The sequence below is a fragment of the Saccopteryx bilineata genome, chromosome 2, assembly GCF_036850765.1.
Source record: "Saccopteryx bilineata isolate mSacBil1 chromosome 2, mSacBil1_pri_phased_curated, whole genome shotgun sequence".
Classification (NCBI taxonomy): Eukaryota; Metazoa; Chordata; class Mammalia; order Chiroptera; family Emballonuridae; genus Saccopteryx; species Saccopteryx bilineata.
Window position 1 is genome coordinate 347080912 of NC_089491.1, and position 26485 is coordinate 347107396.

Sequence of the window (26485 nt, forward strand, 5' to 3'; positions counted from 1 at the left end):
TATAAATCTATAGAAATGCATTAAAAATATATATGCTGGATTTTATTCATCCTTGCCGCCATCGCCCGGCAGCATCGCCTACAGCGCCCCTCTGAGACAGACACTGTCCCATTTCACAGGTGCTCACTCGGGCCCATACTGAGTGGGTCGATGGGGTCTCAGGCGGGAAGAGATGGAGCCAGGAGGTCGGCCAGGGAGGTTGAGACCTGGCTCTGTGGGACTCCAGGGACGTCCTCAAGGGGTTGGGGACTTTGGATTGGCAGAGGCCGCTTCCCGGGGGTCCCGATGCCTCAGCATTGTGTTGTATGTGTGTATGTCGCTGCTGCAGTGAGCAGGGAAGCACAGCACAGCGAGGCGATTTAAGCCAACAGAACCTGTGCAAACAGATCAGTGACAATGTGACAGCTCACAGCCGAGGAAGGGTGGGAGGGCGCCCTGAAAGCCAGGAAGCTTCTAACGGCTCCATCTCCCCGCAGTCTAGCTCTGCTGCCCGCCTTCGCGCCCCTGGACTCCTTCTCAGGGGGCTGGGTGACATTCCTTCCAAGGCCTGGCAGCCCAGAGGATTTCTGTGGTCACCCCTGGCACTCTGCGACCGTGGTAAGAGGATTGGGTAGTGACCCCGGGGCTCTACCTAATATTTGGGCTGAAAGATCAAAGGGAATGATGACATACATTTTTATTAGCATCTTTTAAAGCTTTTGCATTAGCTTAGCTATAATGAAGAAACTCATCTGCATGCCAACCGGGCAGAGATTTGGGGTTTTACTTGTGTTTCTTACTGCATTGTTATCTGGGTGTTTTTTTTGTTTGTTTGTTTGTTTTGTCCATTCATTTCACGTGTTTGAGTACCTTGCAGGGCCAGACCCAGGAGCAAGCACTGAAGCAGAGGCCCGCCCTTGGGAACATCAAGCACACATGCCACCGAATGTGCCCACTGAGCCTAGGAAAGTGTGCGGGGGTGGGGGTGGGGGCAAAGCTGCCCGCAGTCAGGTTGTGTAACCCAGGGTCCCAAGGGACTGTAACTGGCCTGCTGCATCTTCCCTTGCCTTCACAGTGTAGGCGTTTGCTATAAAAATAACTTTGTTTGGGGATCCTTGTAGCTTCTGACAGGGCTTTTCTGGACATCTGTGCTGTGATTTCTCCTGCCTTCCAGGGATTCTTGGTGGGCGTCTGCACGCTAGAATCACAGGCGTGGTTATAGGGACTCCCCACCGTCTGCTGACACCATTTGCCCAGTCCTGTGAAGGTTATAGAGCATAGACATGCAGGTATACCCTAACAGGAGGAAATAAACTTAAGAAACCCTCTGTCCTATCAAAGAATTAAGCATAGATTGAACATACGGAGTTTGGATTTAGACTGGGAAAAGTTAAAGCAAGGGAGAAGGATAGGCAGGACTTGCCCAGGATAGGAGGCATGAAGCAGCTTCCTCTTCAGAGGCCCCTCAGTGCAGCACCCAGGCCCAGGGGAGGGGCAGGCAGGTGGGTTTAGCTACCACCCACTCCAATCTCTGCCCTTCTGCCTACAACTCTTTTATTACATATGTAACTTCTGAAAATAGTTTTGTTTAAACAAGGGATTTTGAGGCTAAAAACTAAAGCTTGAAAACACCCATGAAGCACAGAAAATTTGCCCAGTAGTGATAAACTTGATGATGTCTGTGTCCTGAATCTGAAAGAGATTTTAAAATATTGATATATTAGAGATTTGGTTTCTAAAGAGGCGTTGAACTGTAAGTAAGCCACTTAATTTCACAGGTGTGGAGATGGTTAAAAGTCCTCATACTGAATGGGAAGTAAAATGATTTCTTCTGCAACATTTATGGACAAGACTTGATATGAAACCACATGAATTTCTCTTAGAGAAATAAGGGACTCATTCAATCCTAAGGTGAGTTTTTATTGTTTGAGACTCATAAATTCCTTTACAGTGAGAAAAAACCAACAACAATGGCATTTTCATTTGGGGGGAAAAGGGTTTTAAATTAATTCTGAAAAAAAAATTAATTCTGAAAATTCTGTGATGCAATTACTGAGTTAATCTTTGGTAAAGTGAACACCTAAGCATGTTTGTATATAGTTTGTTGGTCCAAGACCCTGAAGAACTGGCAGATATATGAGCAAAAAAGCCCCCCAAAACATGTCTATTTCTTTGCAATATGTCTACCGTTTGAATTCAATATACTGGAGATTGGTGTGATTCAATCTGGATATTAACTTGCTTTTTTAGTGGAACTCTGAAACGTTTGAGATATAAGTTTTTTCTAAACTTATTTCGAGGTGTATCTCGAACCTTTGGCTTGGTAAGGCATTGCTACTTCAAAATAAACTACTGGGTTAAAATGGGAAAGAAACAATAATTTTAGTGGGATATTTGTTATTAAACTGCTCAGGGGGTAACTATGCCAACCAACTTACAGCCTTTACTTTTGGACAAAATGTGGTGACTTTCCAGGATGACAGTTGATGCAATGAAGATGATACAGACCTAAAATTATATCTTAGATTTTAGAATTGGCATAAATAGTCTACAGCAGAAAATTTGATCATGGAACCTTGTGGTCCTTGTGTTGTGTGTTCCGTAGAAAAGCGGTAAATATCACATTCCATAACCTGTTTAATTTTCTCAATTGAATCCAATCGATTTCAATCCTTGGAGGTCATAACTTGAGTATTTGTGTATCCTGAAAATAAAGAACTGATTGAAGATAGTCCATTAAAAGGTTGTATTAAACCTTTTAGACTACTATATTGATTCTAAAAGGAAAGACTTTGTTATCCTGATAGCCATGATTTAAGCATTACTAGTGAGGGTAATTTTCACTGGTGCATTTTGTCATTAAAATTCAACTTTCAAAAAAAACTTTAAAAATTCAACTTTCTATTACCCTAGTTAATAGACAGTGGTGATGCTTCTGTCTTATATAGTCTTATTTAGTTTGAGAACTTGGATATTGTTTTATAAAGAGATGCAGTGTGTTTCAGTCATGTGGTAGTGGTGGCAGGGGAATGGAGAGAACCCAAAGAGGTAGTATAGCTTGAAAGATTAGAGTCAGGGTGTGGATGGTACTTTATTAGGGGGCAAGTGTGTTTTCCTTATAATCTCCTTCACTCAACTCCTCTGTTAAACAAATGGCTTCTTAGGTCCCACATCAGAGGCAAACACAGAAAGGGAAACTTTTCCCAAAGTCCCCCCAGAAGAGAGGGTCTCAGTTTAAAACAGGGGCTAGTGGCCTGACCTGTGGTGGTGCAGTGGATAAAGGGTCGACCTGGAACGCTGAGGTCGCCGGTTCAGAACCCTGGGCTTGCCTGGTCAAGGCACTATGGGAGTTGATGCTTCCTGTTCCTCCTCCTGTTCTCTTTCCTCTCTCTCTAATAAAAATGAATAAATAAAATCTAAAAAAGTAAATAAATAAAACAGGGGCTAGTGTGGCACCCACCCACATCTATTCTGTCCTGGTTGAGAGCTGGGTCACCGCCCCAGTGTTGCCGGACTGGCCAGCCAGCAAGCTGCTCGCTTTCAGCCGGGTCCAGGACTCAGATACAGTGGCCACTGGACAAATAGTACCATTTTGCCTTTTTTAAAAATGAAGGATCTGGCCCTGGCCGGTTGGCTCAGTGGTAGAGCGTCGGCCTGGCGTGCAGAAGTCCCGGGTTTGATTCCCGGCCAGGGCACACAGGAGAAGCGCCCATCTGCTTCTCCACCCCTCCCCCTCTCCTTCCTCTCTGTCTCTCTCTTCCCCTCCCGCAGCCGAGGCTCCATTGGAGCAAAAGATGGCCCGGGCGCTGGGGATGGCTCCTTGGCCTCTGCCCCAGGCGCTAGAGTGGCTCTGGTTGCGACAAAGCGACACCCGGATGGGCAGAGCATCGCCCCCTGGTGGGCATACTGGGTGGATCCCGGTTGGGTGCATGTGGGAGTCTGTCTGACTGCCTCCCCGTTTCCAGCTTCAGAAAAATACAAAAAAAAAAAAAAAAAAAATGAAGGATCCATGTTGAAGAAATTGGGAGGCAGTATATAATAGCAGTTAACAGCACACACCAAGTGATCTCAGGCTAATTGCTTCATCTCGCCGAACTTCATCTGTAAAAGGCGATACAAATACCATTTCACTGGTTGTCACAAGGTAAAATGATATGAGAGCATTTACTCAGCACAGTGCCTGGAACACGGTAAGACCCAATGAATCGTAATGATGATTAATATTATACCTAATAAACTCAAGACTAGGGTCTGACTGCTTACCAGAAGTTTTCACGTAAGACCACTATCAGAATTACTCGCTTTAATTTTTTTTTTTTTTAACAGAGACAGAGAGACAGTCAGAGAGAGGGATAGACAGGGACATATAGTAACGGGAGAGAAGAGAAGCATCAATCATTAGTTTTTCATTGCGCATTGCGACACCTTAGTTGTTCATTGATTGCTTTCTCATATGTGCCTTGACCGTGGGCCTTCAGCAGACCGAGTAACCCCTTGCTCGAGCCAGCAACCTTGGGTCCAAGTTGGTGAGCTTTTGCTTAAACCAGATGAGCCCACGTTCAAGCTGCAACCTCGGGGCCTCAAACCTGGGTCCTCGGCATCCCAGTCTGATGCTCTATCCACTGTGCCACTGCCTGGTCAGGCTAAGTAATTTTTTTTGTTTGTTTGTATTTTTCTGAATTTGGAAATGGGGAGGCAGTCAGACAGACTCCCGCATGCACCTGACCAGGATCCATCCGGCACGCCCACCAGGGGGTGATGCTCTGCCCATCTGGGGCATCTCTCTGTTGCAACCAGAGCCATTCTAGCGCCTGAGGCAGAGGCCACAGAGTCATCCTCAGCGCCCGGGCCAGCTTTGCTCCAATGGAGCCTTAGCTGCGGGAGGGGAAGAGAGAGACAGAGAGGAAGGAGAGGGGGAGGGGTGGAAAAGCAGTTGGGTGCTTCTCCTGTGTGCCCTGGCTGGGAATTGAACTCGGGACTCCTGCACGTGAAGCCGACGCTCTACCACTGAGCCAACCAGTCAGGGCCTACTCGCTTTAATTTTTTTTCCCTCCCTCCCTCCCTCCCTTCCTTTCTTCCTTCCTTCTCTTTCCTTTTTAAAAAGAATTCTTTCGGCCTGACCAGGCTGTGGCACAGTGGATAAAGCTTCGGACTAGGATGCCAAGGACCCAGGTTCGAGATCCTGAGGTCGCCAGCTTGAGCGCGGGCTCATCTGGTTTGAGCAAAAGCTCACCAGCTTGAACCCAAGGTCGCTGGCTCAAGCAAGGGGTTACTCAGTCTGCTGAAAGCCTGCGGTCAAGGCACATATGAGAAAGCAATCAATAAACAACTAAGGTGTCACAATGAGCAACAAAAAACTAATGATTGATGCTTCTCATCTCTCCATTCCTGTCTGTCTCTCTCTCTCTCTGACCCTCTCTCTGTCGTTGTAAAAAAAAAAAAAAAATTATTTTGGCCTGGAGTTAATCTTTTGTAGAAAATAAAAATAAAAGGGTTAGATTCTATTATTATTTTTTTTAAATACTCATTTCAAGGAATCCAACCAGAAGTGGCAAATGCAGAACTGATTTTTAAAATTTAAATCTAGGAGTTCCCACTATGCCTGGGAAGCAGCAAGAGGCTTCAGTGGCCAAAATGCTTTCCAGAAAGCTGGAGACCTTGGCCTGACTCACCGTTGCCCTGGCAACAGAAGGGCCCAGAGGCCTTGGGCCCTGATCCCTTAATCTGAGGAGCCAGCTACCACATTGCCTCAGGAAAGGTCCCCACAGACACCTGGCTAGGTAAAGCTACCTAGCAGGATGGAAAGAGAAGAGGTGGAGGTGGGGCTCTTTCTGCAAAGATAGCCACCTATGGGTCATCGTGATGGTCTCGGCTCTCCAGACCCTCCAAAGGCTGAGAGTAGAGAATTAGGCCACAGACCCTCTCCCAGGTTCTAAGTGTGGTCCTGACAGTGGATGGCTTCTTAATCTTTTTGTGTTTCTCCTCGGAGCTGAGCATGATGCCTTGCATGCACACATTAATAAATATGACAGCTTTATGACAATGAGCATCCCCGCAGGTGCCAGTTTCATTTACTGACCCCAGGAGCAAGCCAGCCCAGGCCACCAGCTCCTCCTGTCTCAATTTCCCTAGTGGTCAAACCATACGCTGGACCCCAAGGCCTTTTTCGCCTCTAGTTTAAAAAAAAAATTCCTTACTATTCATAATTTTGACAAACATATGGCACAAAGCCTGTTCTGTTTGAGATATTCTGTTTCCCTTAATTTTGTCTTAAATTTTAAAATCTGAGAATAAAATGGAATAATGCCAACGAGGGGCTGGCTTTCCTTTTTTTCAATAATCATTTGTGTCCCAGGTAAAGAACTTTGTGGGCAAAGCACATGGTCTTTGGAATAAAAAAGATATGAGTTCAAATCCTGGCTCTCCCATTTGGTTGCTGTGTAGTTTTGGGTCTATTTCATCTCTCTGAACTTCAAGCTCTATGCCGATGAAACCAGTAAAAGGGTGCATCCAGCAGAGATATGAGGTGATGTATGCAAAGTGGTCAAAAGTAACACGTGCCCAATAAATGGCAGTGATTCCCTTCGACCCACAGTACCATGGGGCCAGTGGCAACTGGCAATTTAGGAGTTTGAAGCCTGGCTTTCTTTTTTTTTTTTTTTTTTTTTAAATTTTTATTTATTTATTCATTTTAGAGAGGAGAGGGGGGGAGAGAGAGAGAGGAGAGAGAGGAGAGAGAGGAGAAAGAGACAGGGGGGAGGAGCTGGAAGCATCAACTCCCATATGTGCCTTGACCAGGCAAGCCCAGGGTTTCGAACCGGCGACCTCAGCATTTCCAGGTCGACGCTTTATCCACTGCGCCACCACAGGTCAGGCAAAGCCTGGCTTTCTAATTAAAGTAAGGCACCCTCAGAAAGCTCTGTGAGAGTGCCAGATACCCGTGGTAGGGAGGGTACTGCCCACTGCAAACTCTGCTGCCAGGCTCCAAAGTGAGTTGAGACCCCCATCTACTCTGACATCATAACCAAGTGTCGTTGCCTATGTGGTTTGATTTGAACTTGTCCTCATATGAAAATAATTTTCCACTTCTGCCTCCTGGGGAAATTTCCTTTTCAGAGATTTGTTCTTTTAAAACACACTGCTAGCCTACAACCTATGTGAACTTCTGTTTTTACTAAGTTAAGCCGTCATAAGCCAGAAACTTATAATGAAATTTTAGCTTCCGGCTAGCCTTTATCAAAACCTTAGAAGATGTCAGTGCTTTTGTTCTGTATTTATTCTTTATGTTATTTATGCCTGAGGACAGCGGGAATAACACCCCCTCGTTGAACAGATGAGGAAGTTGGTATTCTGTTAATTAATCTAGGCAAGGTCATACAACTAAGATGAAATTCATACCTTTTTTTAATATTTTTCTGTGGTTTTTTTTTTTTGTATTTTTCTGAAGTTGGAAACGGGGAGGCAGTCAGACAGACTCCTGCATGTGCCCAACCGGGATCCACCTGGCACACCCACCAGGGGATGATGCTCTGCCCATCTGGGGTGTCGCTCTGTTGCAACCAGAGCCATTCTAGCATCTGAGGCAGAGGCCACAGAGCCATCCTCAGTACCTAGGTCAACTTTGCTCCAATGGAGCCTTGGCTGTGGGAAGGGAAGAGAGAGACAGAGAGGAAGGAGAGGGGGAAGGGTGGAGAAGCAGATGGGCGCTTCTCCTGTGTGCCCTGGCCAGGAATCGAACCTAGGACTCCTGCACGCCAGGCCAATGCTCTACCACTGAGCCAACTGGCCAGGGCCTTTTTTTTGTTTGTTTGTTTTTTTGTTTTTTTTGTTTTTTTTTACAGAGGCAGAGATAGACAGGGACAGACAGACAGGAACGGAGAGAGATGAGAAGCATCAATCATCAGTTTCTCGTTGTGTGTTGCGACTTCTTAGTTGTTCATTGATTGCTTCTCACATGTGCCTTGACCGCGGGCCTTCAGCAGACCGAGTAACCCCCTGCTGGAGCCAGCGACCTTGGGTCTAAGCTGGTGAGCTCTTTGTTCAAGCCAGATGAGCCCGCGCTCAAGCTGGCTACCTCGGGGTCTTGAACCTGGGTCCTTCCGCATCCCAGTCCGACGCTCTATCCACTGCGCCACCACCTGGTCAGGCTTTTTTGTATTTTTGAAGTGAGAAGCAGGGAGGCAGAGAGACAGACTCTCGCATGCACTGTACGGGGATCCACCTGGCATGCCCACCAGGGGGCGATGCTCTGCCCCTCTGGGCTGCTGCTCCATTGCAGCCTGAGCCATTCTAGTGCTTGAGGTGGAGGCCATGGAGCCATCCTCAGTACCCAAGCCAACTTTGCTCCAGTGGAGCCTTGGCTACAGGAGGGGAAGAGAGAGATAGAGAGAAAGGAGGTGGAAGGGTGGAGAAGCAGATGGGTGCTTCTCCTGTGTGCCCTGACCGGGAATCAAACCCAGGACTTCCACATGCTGGCCCACGCTCTACCACTGAAATTCATATCTTCTTGACTACAGAGGCCATCCACACTTTAGTGACCAGCCCATGGATGTTGGCCTTGGACCATTGTGGAACTTCACGGCAGGTGGAAGGCGAGAATTGTGATGGTAACAGAAGTCAGGATGAAGGGAGGGACAACTATGGAGTAGAGAGTCCTGAGCTCCTCGAAGGAAGAGGCCTGAAGAGAGGGTTAGAGCCCAGGAAGGGGAGAGAGAGGCACAGAGACCCCTTAACAGCCCAGTTCCACATAAGAAGTACCAGTTTTTTCCTTATTTATTTTATTGAGAGCAGGGGAGGCAGACACAGACTCCCACATGCACCTCAACTGGGATCCACCTGGCAAGCCCCCTAGGGGGTGATGTTCTGCACATCTGGAGTGTTTCTCTGTTGCATAGCAACTGAGCTCTCAGCTCTTGAGGTGGAGGCCATGGAGCCATCCTCAGCGCCTCAGTGCCCAGGGTCAACTCACTCTAACCAAGCCATGGCTACAGGAGAGGAAGAAAGAGACAGAAAGAGAGAGAGAGGGAGAGAGAGAGAAACGAGAGGGGGAGGGGTGGAGAAGCAGATGGGCGCTTCTCCTGTGTGCCCTGGCCGGGAATCGAACCTGGGACATCGCCTGACCTGTGGTGGCGCAGTGGGTAAAAGTGTCGACCTGGAAATGTTGAGGTCGCCAGTTTGAAACCCTGGGCTTGCCTGGTCAAGGCACATATGGGAGTTGATGCTTCCAGCTCCTCCCCCCTTACTCTTTCTCTGTCTCTCCTCTCTCTCTCTCTCTCTCTCTCTCTCTCTCCCCCCCCCTCTCTAAAATGAATAAAAAAAAAAAATTAAAATGAACCTGGGACATCCACACCCTGGGCTGACCCTCTACCACTAAGCCAACCCAAGGGCCTATATTGACTTCTTTAAAAACTGAATAAGTAGGAAATCAAAGGTACTAAGCACCATTCTTGGTAACTATGTAACAAAGTTACTCTGGGAGTTTCTGCCTTGGATTTCACCCCAAAACATCATTGAGTTTCACTTGAGTCACAACATCCCTAGCACTCTGTGGTCCTCAAATTTCAGGACTAGTCAAGATTTGGAGCAGCAGTGGCCCTCCACCAAATATTTCCAAAATATCTCTGCTTCCATCTCTTTGAGGCTTCAAATATTCTAGTGTTCAAAAGAGCCACTTCCTCTGCCATCCTTCAACTTCCATCCTGCAGTGTCATCGTGACCTGCCCACGGAACACGGCTGGTTCTCCCATGCCTCTTGTTACCTATTTGCGTCAACGTTCTTTCCTGATCAGCAATTTTCAATGGTTTCTCACACAAGATCAAATTCAAACTCCAGCCTTAAAGTCCTCGACTCAAGGCTCCCTCCACCCCTCCCCCAATCAACTCCAAGCTAACTTGGTGATCCTGTTGTTCCCTCCACAAGCTCTCTCCAAACCAATCATTGCTCCCTCATCAATTGGAGTCCACTTTCCACACTTCTTTTTTATTTCACTTTTTAAAAATGTGTTTGATTTTAAAGAGAGAGGATGGGAGACAGAAACAACCTGTTTCTGCTCTGACTGGGGATTGAACCAACAACCTATACTTATCGGGATGACGCTCTAACCAAGCTATCTGTCCAGGGCACCCCACTTCTGCTTTTAAATACCCCCACCAAAGGGCCATCCTCCTTGTCCTCATCTATGGAATCCTCCCAGCCCACAGATCCACCTCCATGGAGAAGCTGTCCTGACTTCTCCGGGCTCCTCCTCCTGTAGTCGGCAGGATACGGATATGCTTGGCATTTGCATAAATCTCTGCACCTGCATGTGGCTGTATTCTGCAGCTGGGTCTGCGATTCCGAGATGAGATGGGCCACCTCAGCAGCCCTTCGTGCCCATCCAAGCCTCTGCCCCTCCTCTGGCTGCCTGTCCTGATGTCCCTCCCACCAGCCTTTCAGAAATTTTCAGTGCAAACAGGTAAGTCACATCCTTTCAGGTGTGAGCTATCGGGCATCACCTCCCTTCTCTGTGCTTCAGTTTCTGCATCTTTATAAGGGGGTGGGGGGCTGATGACCTGTATGGTCCTTTCATGCAATAATGTGGCATCTCCTCCCTTGAAGTCTCCTGTAAGTGTCTTGTTCCCTCCTCCCGCCCCCAGAATCACGACTCAGTCTGCCTACCTTCTTGTCTCTCAGGTCAGTCTCTCTGCCTTCAGCAGAAGTCCAGCCTCCCCAGCTACTGTGGCTGAGTCAGGCACTCTACTGGTCCCCATGAAGTGTCCCTTCACACTGACCGAATTCTTCTGGGTCCCTGCCAAACCCAGGAGCAGAGTGAGAGTCAATTGCTCTGTTGGCAAAGCAATGTGCCTGCACTTTTTCTAGACCTCACTGTATAGGATTAGAAATGAACATCTAGCGAAACCAGGGTGCATTTGTGCATGTAACAAATCTAGAGAATACCTCTGGTGCAACATACAAATACAAACTTTTTCAGAATGGTGCCTTTTTTGGTTTCCCCAAAGACGGGCACAAGGGGCTTCTTCTCCCTTCCCTATACCTCCCTGCCTCTGGCTATGCCACCACCACCAGCCACCAGCCACACCTCCCTCCACTGGCTGACTGGCTGGCCCTGCTGCCCTCTACTGGCCACGTCGCCCTCCACCAGCCACTTGACAAGCTCCACAGAAAAGCCGCTTGGTCCCAAGGGAAGTGCCCAGCTTTTGCTATAGGGACCATCTTTGCAGCCCATCCCATCCAGGCTCGTCCTTCTTCCTGCCTCCCTCCAGAACCCCCTCTGTCCTCCAACAGCAGGGTGCCAGGCGGCTGCCTACGCGCTCACAGTCTCCCTTACTATTTCAAGCTCCCCAATCTGGTCTTTTTGATTTTATAATGGGTGGGGTCTGTGCCCCTTCATCACCCAACATAGGGAATGAGCACATAAAAGGGGCTCAAGGCAACCTGTCCACTGCCACTGGGCACAGGAAGTCCCTTGGCCACCTTCTCAACCCCTCCCCTTCAAAACCAAACAAAAACGGCAAACAAGAAACGCTCGTCTTTTAAAAATTACTCTATTATTATCAAATAGAACCACAGTATCCAAAAGGTAATTATAAAGTTCTATCCCCTACTAAGTGGTCCTGCACCGCCCCTCCGAGTGGCCGGCGGCCAAATCACTCCCCCCGTGTTGATTGGTTTCATCCATTTTATTGTCAAGGAAATTAACAGCCCGAAGGGGTTCCCCAGGTCCAGCTCTCCCCCCCCTTGAGCCCCGGGTAAACACGGCAGCAAGCGACCTGGTTTCAGGACCCCTGTGTCCTTGGGAAGAGGGATGAAAGAAAGGAGAGGGGGGCTCACAGCAAAGGGGCTGGGGGATGCCCTGCCCGCTGGGCTCAGGCCTCGCAGCAGCCGGGTAAGTGTCGTGTGGGGGGTGGGCTGGGCCGCGCACCAGGCCAAGAGGCATCGGCTGCGGTGGTGGCAGCAGCGGGGGGGATGTGCTCACTCGCCCGTGTGGGTCCGCAGGTGGTACTTGAGTGACTGCTTGTAGCGGAAGCACTTGGCGCAGTGCGTGCAGGGGTAGGGCCGCTCGCCGGTGTGTGCGCGCTGGTGCTCCAGCAGGTGGTGCTTTTGCGTGAAGCGCTTGCCGCACTCGGCGCAGTGGTAGGGCCGCTCGCCCGTGTGGATGCGCCGGTGCTCCAGCAGGTGGTGCTTGCGGATGAAGCTCTTGCCGCACTCGGGACAGGCATGCGGGCGCTCGCGCGAGTGCACACGGCAATGGTTGGTGAGCTTGGACTTCTCGCTGAAGCTCTTCTCGCACTCAGGGCACTTGAAGGGCCGCTCACCTGTGTGAGTCCGCTGGTGGCGCAGCAGGTGCGACGGGCGGCTGAAGCTCTTGCCGCACAGGCTGCAAATGAAGGAGACTTCATGCTTGCCTGCGTGCACACGCTGGTGGATGACCAGGCTGATGTGGAGGCGGAAGCTCTTCTTACACTCGGGGCACGTGTAGGGCCGCTCACCCGTGTGCGTGATCTGGTGCTTGGTCAGGCTTGACTTGTGGCTGAAGCTGCTGTCGCACTCGGGGCACTTGTAGGGCTTGGGGCCGCCGCCACTGCCAGAGCTGGGCGACTTAGGTCGCGGCTTGAGCGAGTGCTTGGAGGTGAAGCCGGGGCCACGCTCGGGCGACACGTAGCCTCCTCGGACGCGGTGGATGCGCTGGTGCAGCGTGAGCTGCTGCTTGTGCCGGAAGCTGATCTCACACTCGGCGCACTCATAGGGCCCCTCCTTGATGTGGTTGCGCTGGTGGATGATGAGGTTGATCTTCAGCCGGAAGCTCTTGCCGCACTCCATGCAGGTGAAGGGCCGCTCGCCGCGCCGGTTCCGCTGCTGCTGGCTTGAGGAGCTCCGGTTGTCGCTCATGTGCCGGTCGCCGTGGGGCACGGGCGCCAGCCTCTTCACCGCTGGGTTTCCCAGCTGCAGGGGCGGGGGGCTTTCCTCGCCCTCGGGGGACAGCTCTTCCGGCAGGGGGGTCTGGTACAGGCTGGCCTCGTACCTCCCGGACAGCTCCCCGAGGTCCTGCAAGTGCTGCGGCAGCTCATCCTCCTCCTCCTCTTCCTCCTCCTCCTCCTGTTCTTCGGTTTTTATCACGATCCCCTCTGCTCCCGGGACAGGGAGGGAGAGAGAGCAAGAAGACGTTAGCTGTTGCCTAGCGCTGGTAGCCTGGATCTAGGTAGGAAACATTCCGCCTCCCCAATAAGCGCTGCATAGATACCATCACCTGGATTCCCTCCCTTGGGAGGAGAGTCCGTCCACTCCCTGCTGCCTGTGGCCCCACCCCACGGGGCTGGATAAATAACATACCCATTTGCTTCAGGAATGAGCCCAGATTCTCTCTTGGAACTTGACGCAGAGGAAGCAGGGAAGATCAGTGATGGGAAGCTGTCATTGCTAGTGCCCATTTCCCAAGCTGCTAGTGAGCAGTCAGGAGTGGTAAGGACACTAGCGTGTGAGCCCTCCTGGGAGGCCCCCCAGGGGCCTGAGGTTGGTATACATATAAACCTACCAGTTACCCAGGCCCATAAACACCCATTTTTCATTTACGCTACTTAAGGGCTGGGTTTCTTCCTCCTGTATCAGAAGGGTCTGACTCATCAGAATTGTCAAGCTTTCCTCTCTATGGTCTCCTCTGCCTGTACTCAGCTCAGCCCAATGGGTTACATCTTTTCTAGACTCAGTTGGAGATTTCTCCTCAGGTGCCTTTATTGACCCTCCTTTTCATCTCTACAAATCGTGCCCATCACAGAACACCCAACTCCAACCTTCCCTGACCATCCCCACCTGCAGCCCTCAACCCCTCCTGAGCCCCCAGCATGTGCTGGTGCACCTCCCCAGGATGAAGAACTTGGCCTTCCCATGCAGCATCTCACCTGGTGGGATGAGTCACCTACACAGTCAGACTCTACCAACCCTGAGGCTGGGGTCGGGGGTTTCCTCTGCCTGTCTCACAAGCCCTGGTGTGAATGCCAGACACTTCCACTAACAGATGGCCTTCCCCACCTCCCTCTAGTCCAGGGGTTGGGAACCTTTTTGGCTGAGAGAGCCATGAACGCCACATATTTTAAAATGTAATTCCATGAGAGCCATACAATGACCTGTGTACGTTACGCATTATCCAATAAAAATTTGGTGTTGTCCCGGAGGAGCTGTGATTGACTCCAGCTACCCGCAACCATGAACATGAGCCGTAGGAAATGAATGGATGGTAATACATGAGAATGTTTTATATTTTTAACGTTATTATTATTTTTATTAAAGATTTGTCTGCGAGCCAGATGCAGCCATCAAAAGAGGCAAATCTGGCTCACGAGCCATAGGTTCCCGACCCCTGCTCCAGTCTGTCCCTTTAAGATATAAATAAGGCTGTGTTCTTGTGGCCCGTGAGGATATAAATCCTAAAGATGAGTGGCCTCCCACGCCTGTCCGAGTTTTCTCAAGTGCCTTCTACTTATTTGGTACTCCCTAAACACTGTTAACAGGGGGACTCTATTTTAGTTGCACTGACCAACTTTGTGCAACAGGAGAAAGTTGCTCACTTTTCTGAGCCCACCTGTGAGATGGAAGATGTGGTAACAGTCCACATTTGTGGAATTCCTAAAAGCAAACTAATGGGAACTTTTTCAAAGCACTTCATACCTGTCTTCTCTTTTCATATTCACAAATATCTTAGCCTAGGGTTAAGTCAAGCGAGAATTAACCCCATTTCACAGACATGGACATCCCAGCCTGGAGAGATGAAGTGAGGTTTCCAAATAAAATCAGTGAAATTGTAGACCTTTCCAGAGCCTGCAAGCTGGGGACCACTATTCTCTCTTCTCAACTGACAGGGAAACCAGACCCTGCAGTGTCTGGCCAGTCTTGTAAGTTTGTAGTAACTTCTAGGTCAATAAAATGCAGTGTTAAAGTCAGAACATAGGCATGCTGAATCCCCTAGCACAGGCTCTCCCTGTAAGACAACACTGCCTTGGGACTGTTAGGATTCTCGGCAGTTAGGGTTCTGGAAGGTCCTAGGAACACAATGCTTAAAAGATTGGGAAGACGGAGGCAGCTTCTGAGGTTGGTGACCAGTTGCCCTGGTTTTCTCTGGCACTGTTTATGAAAGACAGAAGGGGAAGTATGCCATGGAAGATTCAGACTCTCCTTGAACGTCAGAGCTGTTTCTTCTTAATGCAATAAGAATGGGACATCTGGCCCTGAAATTCAGGGCTCAAAATCCCCAAAAAACTGCTTAGCAATTTTCTAAAATCTGACTCGAATTAATGAGGTCTGTTCAAAAGACGATCTGGAATATTACTTCCGAAGTTCTAATTTAGCATCTACTCACAATTTGCCTTGTACCTTTCACTATTCTTTTATGAAAGGCAGCATGGTATATTAAAAAGACTTCTGAAATATCATGCAATTATTTAAAAATAAGGAGCTAGATCCACACCTTTGGACTAAGAAGGGTGTCCATATTTTATTATTATTATTATTTTTTTTTAAATTTTTTTAAATTTATTCATTTTAGTGAGGAGAGGGAGAGAGAGAGAGAGAGAGAGAGAGAGAGAGAGAGAAGGGGGAGGAGCTGGAAGCATCAACTCCTGTATGTGCCTTGACCAGGCAAGCCAAGGGTTTCGAACCGGCGACCTCAGCATTTCCAGGTCGATGCTTTATCCACTGCGCCACCACAGGTCAGGCCATATTTTATTATTTAAGGGCAAAAAGGCAAGTTGCAGAGGAATTATCTACAGATAAAATGAAAAATAAAATTTCTAAAAATCAACACAATACTTTAAAAAAAATCTAACTAAAATGGATGTGGACATATTTCCAAATAAATACAATGTGTAAATTGGTATGATGGTTAAAGACTTCCACACACAAACAAAACATCCAAACAGCCTGACCTGTGGTGGCTCACTGGGTAAAGTGTCGGCCTGGAATGCTGAGGTCGCCGGTTCAAAACCTGGGCCTGCCTGGTCAAGGCATATATGGGAATTGATGCTTCCTGCTCCTCCCTTCTCTCTCTCTCTCTCTCTCTCTCACTAAAATAAATAAAATTTTTAAAAAAAAATCCAAACAAAAACCGAAACCCTGCCTAACCAGGCAGTGGCGCAGTGGATAGAGCGTCGGACTGGGATGCAGAGGACCCCGGTTTGAGACCCCAAGGTCGTCAGATTGAGCGCGGGCTCATCTGGTTTGAGCAAAAGCTCACCAGTGGACCCAAGGTCGCTGGCTCGAGCAAGGGGTTACTCGGTCTGCTGAAGGCCCGCGGTCAAGGCACATATGAAAAAGCAATCAATGAACAACCAAGGTCTCACAATGAAAAACTGGTGATTGATGCTTCTCATCTCTCTCTGTTCCTGTCTGTCCCTGTTTATCCCTCTCTCTGTCCTTGTAAAAAAAACAAAACCAGGCCCTGGCCGGTTGGCTCAGCGGTAGAGCATCGGCCTGGCGTGCAGGAGTCCCGGGTTCGATTCCCGGCCAGGGCACACAGGAGAAGCATCCATTTGCTTCTCCACCCCTCCCCCTCTCCTTCCTTTCTGTCTCTCTCTTCCCCTCCCCAGCGAGGCTCCACTGGAGCAAAGATGGCCCGGCGCTGGGATGGCTCTGTGGCCTCTGCCTCAGGCACTAGAGTGGCTCTGGATGCAACAGAGCGACGCCCCAGAGGGGCAAAGCATCACCCCCTGGTGGGCATGCCGGGTGGATCCCAGTCGGGCGCATGCGGGAGTCTGTCTGACTGCCTCTCTATTTCCAGCTTCGGAAAAATGAAAAAAAAAACCCAAAAAACAAAAAATAAAACCAAAAACAAACAAAAAAACCCCGAAACCAAAGTGAGTTTTATCAAAAATTTTTTTTTTTTTTTCATTTTTTTCTGAAGCTGGAAACAGGGAGAGACAGTCAGACAGACTCCCGCATGCGCCCGACCGGGATCCACCTGGCACGCCCACCATGGGGCGACGCTCTGCCCACCAGGGGGCGATGCTCTGCCCATCCTGGGCGTCGCCATATTGCGACCAGAGCCACTCTATCTAGCGCCTGAGGCAGAGGCCACAGAGCCATCCCCAGTGCCCGGGCCATCTTTGCTCCAATGGAGCCTTGGCTGCGGAAGGGGAAGAGAGAGACAGAGAGGAAAGTGCGGCAGAGGGGTGGAGAAGCAAATGGGCGCTTCTCCTGTGTGCCCTGGCCGGGAATCGAACCCGGGTCCTCCGCACGCTAGGCCGACGCTCTACCGCTGAGCCAACCAGCCAGGGCTTATCAAATTTTTGAGGAGCAAAATTCCTATCTTATATATTATCTTCAGGATATAGGAAAAAAAAAAAAAGAGCAAAACTTTCCCAGGCCATTTGATAAATCCAGTACAATCTTATTTCCAACATTAGATGAGGCTGATTCAAGAAAAGTTCAGGTTCATTTCATTTAGGAATATACCATATTTCCCCATGTATAAGACATACCGTTTTGAAAAATTGGGGGTCTAAAATCTTGGTGCGTCTTATACAGTGACTGTAGGTCAAACAAGTTTTTTCGCGCTTGTTTTTGCGCTCATTGTTGAAGACAGTGATTCGTCATCAGACACAAATGAGGACAAGATAATGGATGGGAGTTTTGACAGTAATGAGGAGTTGTATGGTTTTCATGATGACTAAAACATGAGTTCAATAACTTTATGTAATACATTTTTTTTCAAATTTCAAGCCCCAAAATTAAGGTGCGTCTTATACATGGGAGCGTCTTATAATATGGGGAAGTACGGTAGTTGTAAAGCTCCTGTATAGTCACTAACCAGGTCTAACAGTGTGTTTAGGAACGAGACCACCAAAAAATATAAATAAATAAGTAAAAAAAAAAAGAGAGAAAGAAGAAAAGAAACAAAGAGACCTTAGACCATGACGGTCAGGAAGGGCTTTTCTCAGGAATGTAAGAATGGTTCAGCATCTGAAAATGACCACAAAAGATGTCCTGGGATGAGGCCATGCGAACCCATTTCCTTACTGTTCTCCTCGCACTTACAAGGTGTTCAGAATGTGACCCTGAGATTTTGTAATTAAAGAAAAATGATGGCTAGATTCTACCAGAAAAAGGATAGTCATTAAAAGAATGTACTGTCCAAGGGTTGAAATCTTCAAGTCGGGTGAGACTTCTAGTGAGACACGAGAACATTCAAGGACACATCAGGACAAGGAAGTTCAAGCTTTGCCACTACCTTGGGCCATTGATTTGACCTTCTCATACCTGTAGAAGGAGAGGTCCTTGTTTGCCCTAGTGTTTGGCTGTCTTACCTCCTTCCCTAGTCCAGACACAGATGCTCATAAACTCCGAGGCAGGAAACCTGCACCTGCGGCCGTGCTTGGGGTTCCGTCACACCTGTCCGACCATTAGCGACCCTGCCCTGACTGACCTGTGCAGTTTCTCTGCTGCACCAGCATCTGCTTCAGCTCGCTGAACTCGCCGGAGACTTCTGTGGACTCCTCCAGCGCGTTGTCCTGCTCCTGCATGTCCAGATCTGGCTGCTCCCCACATGGGTCACCCAGCTCCGAGTCCTGGAAGCCGTGCTCCTCCACCTGTCCCATCAGGGGCTCCGGCGTCTCCAAGCTCTCGGAGCCCTCGTCGTTGGTCTGCACCTCGATCTTAATCACGATGCCATCGTGGGCTGAGAGAAGGCGGAGGGAAGGGGAGGAGGGAGACAGAAGAACCCAGAACATGTTCATTCCACCTGCCTGAGAATTTGATTTCAGCAATTCTTATTTTAGAGATCCTAAAGACACATAACACTGAGTTGGTGTTGATTAGACAGAGTTTTCTGGACATACTTCCCTGACTTCTTTTTTTTAACTTTCCTATAGGTCTGTAGGCTGTCATTTCAAATGTCATCACCCACACAGGCATCGTTTTCTATAAATGGATTTATAGCATGCACTTTTGTCCTTTAGTGCAGTATTTTTTTTCTTTTTAATTTGCCTTCCTTTTCCCCTCACTTCTCCTTTCACGGCAGTGACCTGCCCAGGTATCTCCTGTAACTAACTCAGTGTTTTCTCTACAGCTATATAATTATTTGCCATAACACATTTACATTGATATGTTTTTATCTTCTGGCCATTATTGGTTTAAAAAAATAAAATTGCTTTGTACATAGTCTTCTATGTTCTATTTCTCACTCATATGTCTTGTCGAAATCCCTTCCAACCATTCTGTCGGAGGCTACGCATTCCCATTCAAAGCACAGTGAGGACGATACTGTAACGTGTTCAACCAGTCCCTTACTCAACAACACTCACTTTTTCTTCCCAGTCTTTTGCCATGGTGAACAATACTGCAGCAGGCATTTACTTAATTATAACTATAACTACTAAACTGTGGTTTTTTGTTTTTTTTTCTCTTTTTTCTGAAGCTGGAAACAGGGAGAGACAGTCAGACAGACTCCCGCATGTGCCCGACCGGGATCCACCTGGCACGCCCACCATGGGGCGACGCTCTGCCCATCCTGGGCGTCGCCATGTTGCGACCAGAACCACTCTAGCGCCTGAGGCAGAGGCCACAGAGCCATCCCCAGCGCCCGGGCCATCTTTGCTCCAATGGAGCCTTGGCTGCAGGAGGGGAAGAGAGAGACAGAGAGGAAAGCGTGGCGGAGGGGTGGAGAAGCAAATGGGCACTTCTCCTGTGTGCCCTGGCTGGGAATCGAACCCAGGTCCTCCACATGCTAGGCCGACGCTCTACCGCTGAGCCAAACGGCCAGGGCCAACTGTGGTTTTATTTTAACAAGAGTCCCAGGACTGGGGCTGCAAAGTCAAATGCTGTCTGTATTTTTAATTGTGATGACTGCCACCAGACAGTTTTTCCACAAGGCTGAGAGAATTCATAGTTCCACCAGCCCACCAAGAGAACAATACCCCAAATCTATCATTTTGCTGGCTCTGTTTCCTTCTATCACACAAATTCCTTCACATTTTCAAATGTGTCCCTCTCCATTTACGGCTTGCGGGTTTTTCTTAGTTAAAAGGGTCTCCCCCATTCTAGATGGTTCCTCTGGTTGCCAAGATTTTATTCCAAGGTTTTCATTGTTCAATTATGTACCCTTAGGTCTTTACTGCACCTGAAATTTATATCTGTTTTGTGTATGGTGTGAGGTAGGGGTTCTACTTTATTTTCTTCCCTGTTGGTTGAGTTGTGTCAACATAAATCCCCTGAACAGGCTGAAAATTACTTTGTTAGTTAAGGAAATTATAAATGTATAATGCATAAACATATCCGTTCATTCACTGGACGCTTACTCAACAGCTCTTTACTAAGCACAAACTCTGTGCTATGTGGTGTTCTAATGGCTTGAGATACACCAGTGGACAAAGCAGAGCTCCCTGCCTCATCTAGCTTACATAAGGCAATAAACATAACTAATAAATTCTACGGTATGTTAGAAGCTAGTCAGTGCTATGGCCAAAAGAGAAGGAAACCAGAAAAACCAGAGGACAAAGCCAATGGTCCCTGCCCCTGCGAAGCCTCCTCTTTGTTCTTCCGCCAAATCCCCTAGTTGTTCCCCAGTTAGTGGACTACATTGCTGCAAGAGCACCAACGAAGTATGCCATAACTATGCCTGATGACCTCAAATGGGTTCTTTCTAATGTCTGGCAACCCTTTAATTCTTCTCTGATTGGCCAGCTCAACCCATTTAGGAAAAAACAGAACATATAGCAGCTTTAATACTCCCAGGGTGCATCCCCTCCCCTAGCCTGAAATGTAGACCCTGGCTACCGTCCCTCAGAGCTGAGTCTCCAACAATCTCTTCTCACTGTCCAAATTCTCTACCCACACATAACCTTTGGACTTCCCCCTGCTCTAACTCAAGGTCATCATCTTGACCCCACCCCCTTCCCCAGTCTCAGGAAAAGCAGTGTCCTCTCTCCTCTTCTCACCTAATGCTCTGCTTGCTTCCTTAGTTCTGCCCATGTTACCCCTGGACTTCTGCTCTACCAGCTGTGTCCCTTTTCTTCTCTGTACTCAATCCACAACCACCACGACTGCAGCATTAGAAAAGATCTTCATGACAAACTCCTTATATATTTTGCTGCTCGCCTCCTCCCTAAAATATGTTTTTAGAACTATGGACCCTTTGCACCTTTTGGAATAAATGTGATATGCTTCAACAACGGCAAAAAGATGTCATTTCCGGAGTACTGTAAATACTGATATTTTAAAATAAACTCTTCCATCACCCTTTAATGTCGCCAATGGAATCTAAGAACCCTACCAATTAAAAACCCACCATTATTTACTAGATCTTCTTTGATAGTTGAATTTTTTTATACCATTCCTTTCCACCTTGCATGTGTACTTCCATTCCCACTTTGCCCACAGAATTTTATCCTCATAGAACATATTTTCATGCTTAGAAGCCTTTTACTGATCACTTCAACTACCACTCAGCCACAAAAATGTGTATTTATTTATTTATTTTTGTTTTTTTGTATTTTTCTGAAGTTGGAAACCGGGAGGCAGTCAGACAGACTCCCGCATGCGCCCGACTAGGATCCACCCGGCATGCCCACCAGGGGGTGATGCTCTGTCCATCTGGGGCGTCGCTCTGAGGCAACCAGAGCCACTCTAGCGCCTGAGGCAGAGGCCATAGAGCCATCCTCAGTGCCTGGGCCAACTTTGCTCCAATGGAGCCTTGGCTGTGGGAAGGGAAGAGAGAGACAGAGAGGAAGGAGAGGGGGAGGGGTGGAGAAGCAGATGGGCTCTTCTCCTGTGTGCCTGGCCGGGAATCAAACCTGGGACTCCTGCACACCAGGCCAACGTTCTACCACTGAGCCAACGGCCAGGGCCAGAAATGTGTATTTAAATTGCAAGATTAATTCTGCTTTCATTTCTAACAACCACAGGTCTCTAAGTGTTCAGTCCCCCTGTAGACCTCCTGGGCGTGTGTTCCCCTTAGTTATTACTACTGTAGAATGATAAATTCAAGATAGAAAACAAGAACAAAAACAAAACCTGCTTGGAAATGTATCTCTTACAAGGATGGATAAGGATGTTTTTCCTCCAATTAGTTCACTTACCTGAGAATGAATATTCTCATGGTTTGAACAAGACAGAGTTCCGAATCCAATCTTCCTGTTTTTCATTTATCTAATGCAGTGGTAGTCAACCTAGTCCCTACTGCCCACTAGTGGGCGTTCCAGCTTTCATGGTGGGCGGTAGCGGAGCAACCAAAGTATAAATAAAAAGATAGATTTAACTATAGTAAGTTGTTTTATAAGTTGATTTATTCTGCCAAACTTAGTGAAAATCCTACATAAAGTACTTGGTAATTATTATTATATGCTTTAACTTGCTGTAACTCTGCTTTATAAATTTTATAAAGTAAAGTTACTTCCCTACTTTATAAATCACCATTACTGTGGAACTGGTGGGCGGTTAGAAAATTTTACTACTAACAGATATACAAAAGTGGGTGGTAGGTATAAAAAGGTTGACTACCCCTGATCTAATACAAGCTTGGGAAGCTCATTTACACAGATACGTACCTAGCTAGCAGGAGCTTTGCTATGGAGTCATCACTCCATTCTTTGGACTTCTGAATTATAACGGTACCAGAGCGCATGGTGAATGTATCAAAAACTGTTTTTGGCCCTGGCCGGTTGGCTCAGTGGTAAAGCGTCGGCCTGGCGTGTAGAAGTCCCGGGTTCGATTCCCGGCCAGGGCACACAGGAGAAGTGCCCATCTGCTTCTCCACCCCTCCCCTTCTCCTTCCTCTCTGTCTCTCTCTTCCCCTCCCACAGCCGAGGCTCCACTGGAGCAAAGATGGCCCGGGCGCTGGGGATGGCTCCTTGGCCTCTGCCCCAGGTGCTAGAGTGGCTCTGGTCGCAACAGAGCGACGCCCCGGAGGGGCAAAGCATCACCCCCTGGTGGGCAGAGCGTCACCCCCTGGTGGGCATGCCAGGTGGATCCCGGTCGGGAGCATGTGGGAGTCTGTCTGACTGTCTCTCCCCATTTCCAGCTTCAGGAAAATACAAAAAAAAATCCAAAAAACAAAACAAAAAAACAAACCTGTTTTTAAGGACCCATTAGCTGACAACTCAGTTTCTCTTTCAATTTTGTTGAAAGCAAAGTACTGCAAAAACATCTCACTTGTAAGAGAATTCACCATCTAGGCCCCAGAGCGATGAATTTCTGGTCATGTACCCCAATATCTGGGGTTGTCCCTTTGTTCCGTGACCCAGAGGGCTTCCTATACTTCAGAGAAACATTCCGTAATGATATAGGGATGGATGGGAGGTGCCTGCTCTCTCTCTTTTAATTGTGGGGAATATAGGGGATGAGGACCAGCATTTCAAGGATCCTCATGTGCTGTGCACCCTCACTGATGGGTTTTGTGAACGAGAACACATGGACTGAAAGACCTGGAAATTGAACCTTCAATGCCATCTGTTGTGTCTCTTTTGGACTCTGCACTGTCAAGGGCATGGATAATACCCCAGCTTGGAGACCACTGCTTTCCAACACCAGCTCCTACTTCAAGACCCCACTCCAATGTCCCCCACACCACCAGGCTTCTCACAATGCTCTCGGCTGAGCACAGCGTGCTCTTCTCTGAACCCCAAGCACTCTTCCATTCCTTTCTATGACAGTTAATTCTTTTTCTCTTGAAACATCTATTTACATATTTTCACCTCCCATTTGTTAGATAGTAGGGAAGCCAGTTGTTTCCCCAATAAACAAAGTTAGTTGTTTCTAACTTTGAGCCGAGGAATAGGAGATTCCAAGACATAGGACCTCAGATGTTCCCTCTGGAGGCTGGCTGGTCAGTCACCCAAACAGATCTGATGTGCCCAACCCACACCAACCATAACTTTCTGGAAATAATCTTTATAGCTTTGTCTTGATATTGTTTGGCTATAGAAAACTTAATTGAAGTTCTGATTGCTTTTTAATCTCTGTAATCACATTTCTTCATAAGAACTCTTGTGAAATGGGAAATATCTGTCCCATGACTTGTTTTCAAAAATATTAAATGTTTGTGAACACCGAATTTAATAATTAATGAAGCTGATGTAAGATTATATTTGTAGACAGTTAATCATTTAATAATTTATATTCTGCAATTTTATTTTTGTTTTCTGGAACAAAAAGTATTTTATTCCAGGTTTCAAATATTTTTATAGAGTTCTGAAAAGCTTCTAGGTGTAAGATCTGTGATCATAAGGTTTACTGAATAAAATGGACCAAGTAAGTATTTCCACGCTTGATGTGAAACCCAGACACCATAAAGAAAATTACTGGTAAGTTTGACAGCAACACCACACACAAATACTATACAAAGGTAAAGCATAAACTCAGAAGCATGTTCACATACATAAAAGAGTTATGTTAACCTTTAAGAAGCTTTTACAAATCAATAATATAAAGATGAATAGTTCAAAAGAACAATAAGCAGAAGGCAATTCATAAAATAAGACATACTAGCGATCTATAAAGGTATAAAACTATACTCCACCCCTAGAGAAACTGAATGAAAATACCAAACTATTGTCCTTTTTACCCATCATTTTGACAGGTGAAAAGATAAATAATAACTACTACTGCCAAGGATATGGGAAAGCAGGTAGTTCCATGCATAGATGAATGTGTAGAAATTGGAACAATTGTTTTTTTGTGTTTTGTTGTTGGTTTTTTGTATTTTTCTGAAGTTGGAAACGGGGAGGCAGTCAGACAGACTCCTGCATGCGCCCAACCGGGATCCACCCGGCACGTACACCAGGGGGTGATGCTCTGCCCATCTGGGGCATCGCTCTGTTGCAACCAGAGCCATTCTAGTACCTGAGGCAGAGGCCACGGAGCCATCCCCAGCGCCCGGCCAACCTGCTCCAGTGGAGCCTTGGCTGTGGGAGGGGAAGAGAGAGACAGAGAGGAAGGAGAGGGGGAGGGGTGGAGAAGCAGATGGGCGCTTCTCCTGTGTGCCCTGGCTGGGAATCGAACCCGGGGCTCCTGCACGCCAGGCTGACGCTCTACCACTGAGCCAATCAGCCAGGGCTGGAACAATTGTTTTGAAGGGCATTTGCTAATATCTATTAATTTATTTCCTGTGTCTATTAAATTTTCAGACAAGTGCACAAAGATGTACTTATAAAAGACCTTTAATAAAGGCACGGAAACTTATAAATGTTCTAAATGTGCAAGGATGAGAGTTTATTTAAATAAATGATTAAATCAATGCACAGAATACTACAGTCTGCTATTTAAAAAAAAAAAAGCAAGATGCATTTATATGTTTTAACATGTAAAGATGTCAAAGAAATATTGAAACAAACAAGTTGCCAAACAATATACTTCTACACTGTTTGGATTTTTTAAATAATGAGTATGTATTTATAAAATTAAGGCCGTGCATGTTACTATCTGCACACAAATTGGAAGGAATAAACTTGACTCTTGCAGGAGAATTATGTGGGGCTTTTACTCTCTGTATTTTTTTTCTTTTTTGAGGTGACATTTTATCAGAAAGTGAACAAGTAGAGTTGCCACATTAACTTTCTCTACCCGCAAGAAGCAAAGAAATGAAAGCTCAGACTAGTAGTTCTCCAACCTTCTCGTAGTTGCACTTCCTGTTAGATTTTTAAAAATTTCGGTATATTAGCTTTTTAAATCTTTTTTAAAAGTTACACATGTACACAGGCCAGAGGACTGAATAGTTCTTCCAAACTTTTTTTTAAAGAGCTCTCCTCACCCCCAACCCCTTATGACCGGCTTCCCAGAGGCAACCACTTCTAGTTCTGGATGTTTTTTTTTTGTTCATCTATATATATCGCTCACAAAAATTAGGGGATATTTCAAAATGAATATGAAGCTGTAAAATATTCCCCAATTTTTGTGAGGTGTGTAGTTCTTTTTTTAAAATTAATTTTAATGAGGTGATATTGATAAATCAGGGTACATATGTTCAAAGAAAACATCTCCAGGTTATTTTGACATTTGATTATGCTGCATTCCCATCACCCAAAGTCCAATTGTCTTCCGTCACCTTCTAACTGGTTTTCTTTGTGCCCCTCCCCTCTCCCAGTGAGGTGTGTAGTTCTAAGTAACATACTTATGTTGCTACTCCTTGAAGTTTCTGTTTTAAGTGTAATCTATGGACTTCCAAGAGCTACAGATGCGGACTAGGCTTTTCCGTGTCCATTCGGTATTTCTTTCAAATCCCTAATCCTTGCAGTTTGGTTTGTGATTCTGACTGGATCAATATTGGCATGAGTAAATTATGTGAATATGATTTAAAATTAAACAATGCCATTTATTATAAGCATTGTTCTATGCCTGTAAAGCTTTTTGCTTTTCCCTGGAGCTAGTAATTTTTTCTTTTGCGTGGCTTACTATTAATTATTATGAACTCTCCCTCAAACCCTGCTCTGTAGCTCTCCTCTCAAAACATGCAGACATATTAGGTATTTCTCAATTTCATCTACTGGAAGAAAAAAATTTCTGGAACCTTCTCAGGTGCTCCAGTCTGGT

General features: G+C 47.0%; 1 protein-coding gene across 1 annotated transcript in view; it reads right to left on the reverse strand.

Moving 5' to 3' along the window:
* Positions 1 to 11507: 11507 nt before the first annotated feature.
* The window catches only part of ZNF777 (zinc finger protein 777), a 30617-nt gene continuing 15639 nt past the window's right edge, over positions 11508 to 26485 (reverse strand). The window contains exons 5-6 of the mRNA XM_066262542.1: positions 18390 to 18641; positions 11508 to 13104 (exon numbers count right to left, since the gene is read on the reverse strand). Coding sequence (XP_066118639.1) covers positions 11951 to 13104; positions 18390 to 18641 — 1406 coding nt within the window. The 3' untranslated portion in view covers positions 11508 to 11950. The remainder of the gene's footprint in view (positions 13105 to 18389; positions 18642 to 26485) is intronic.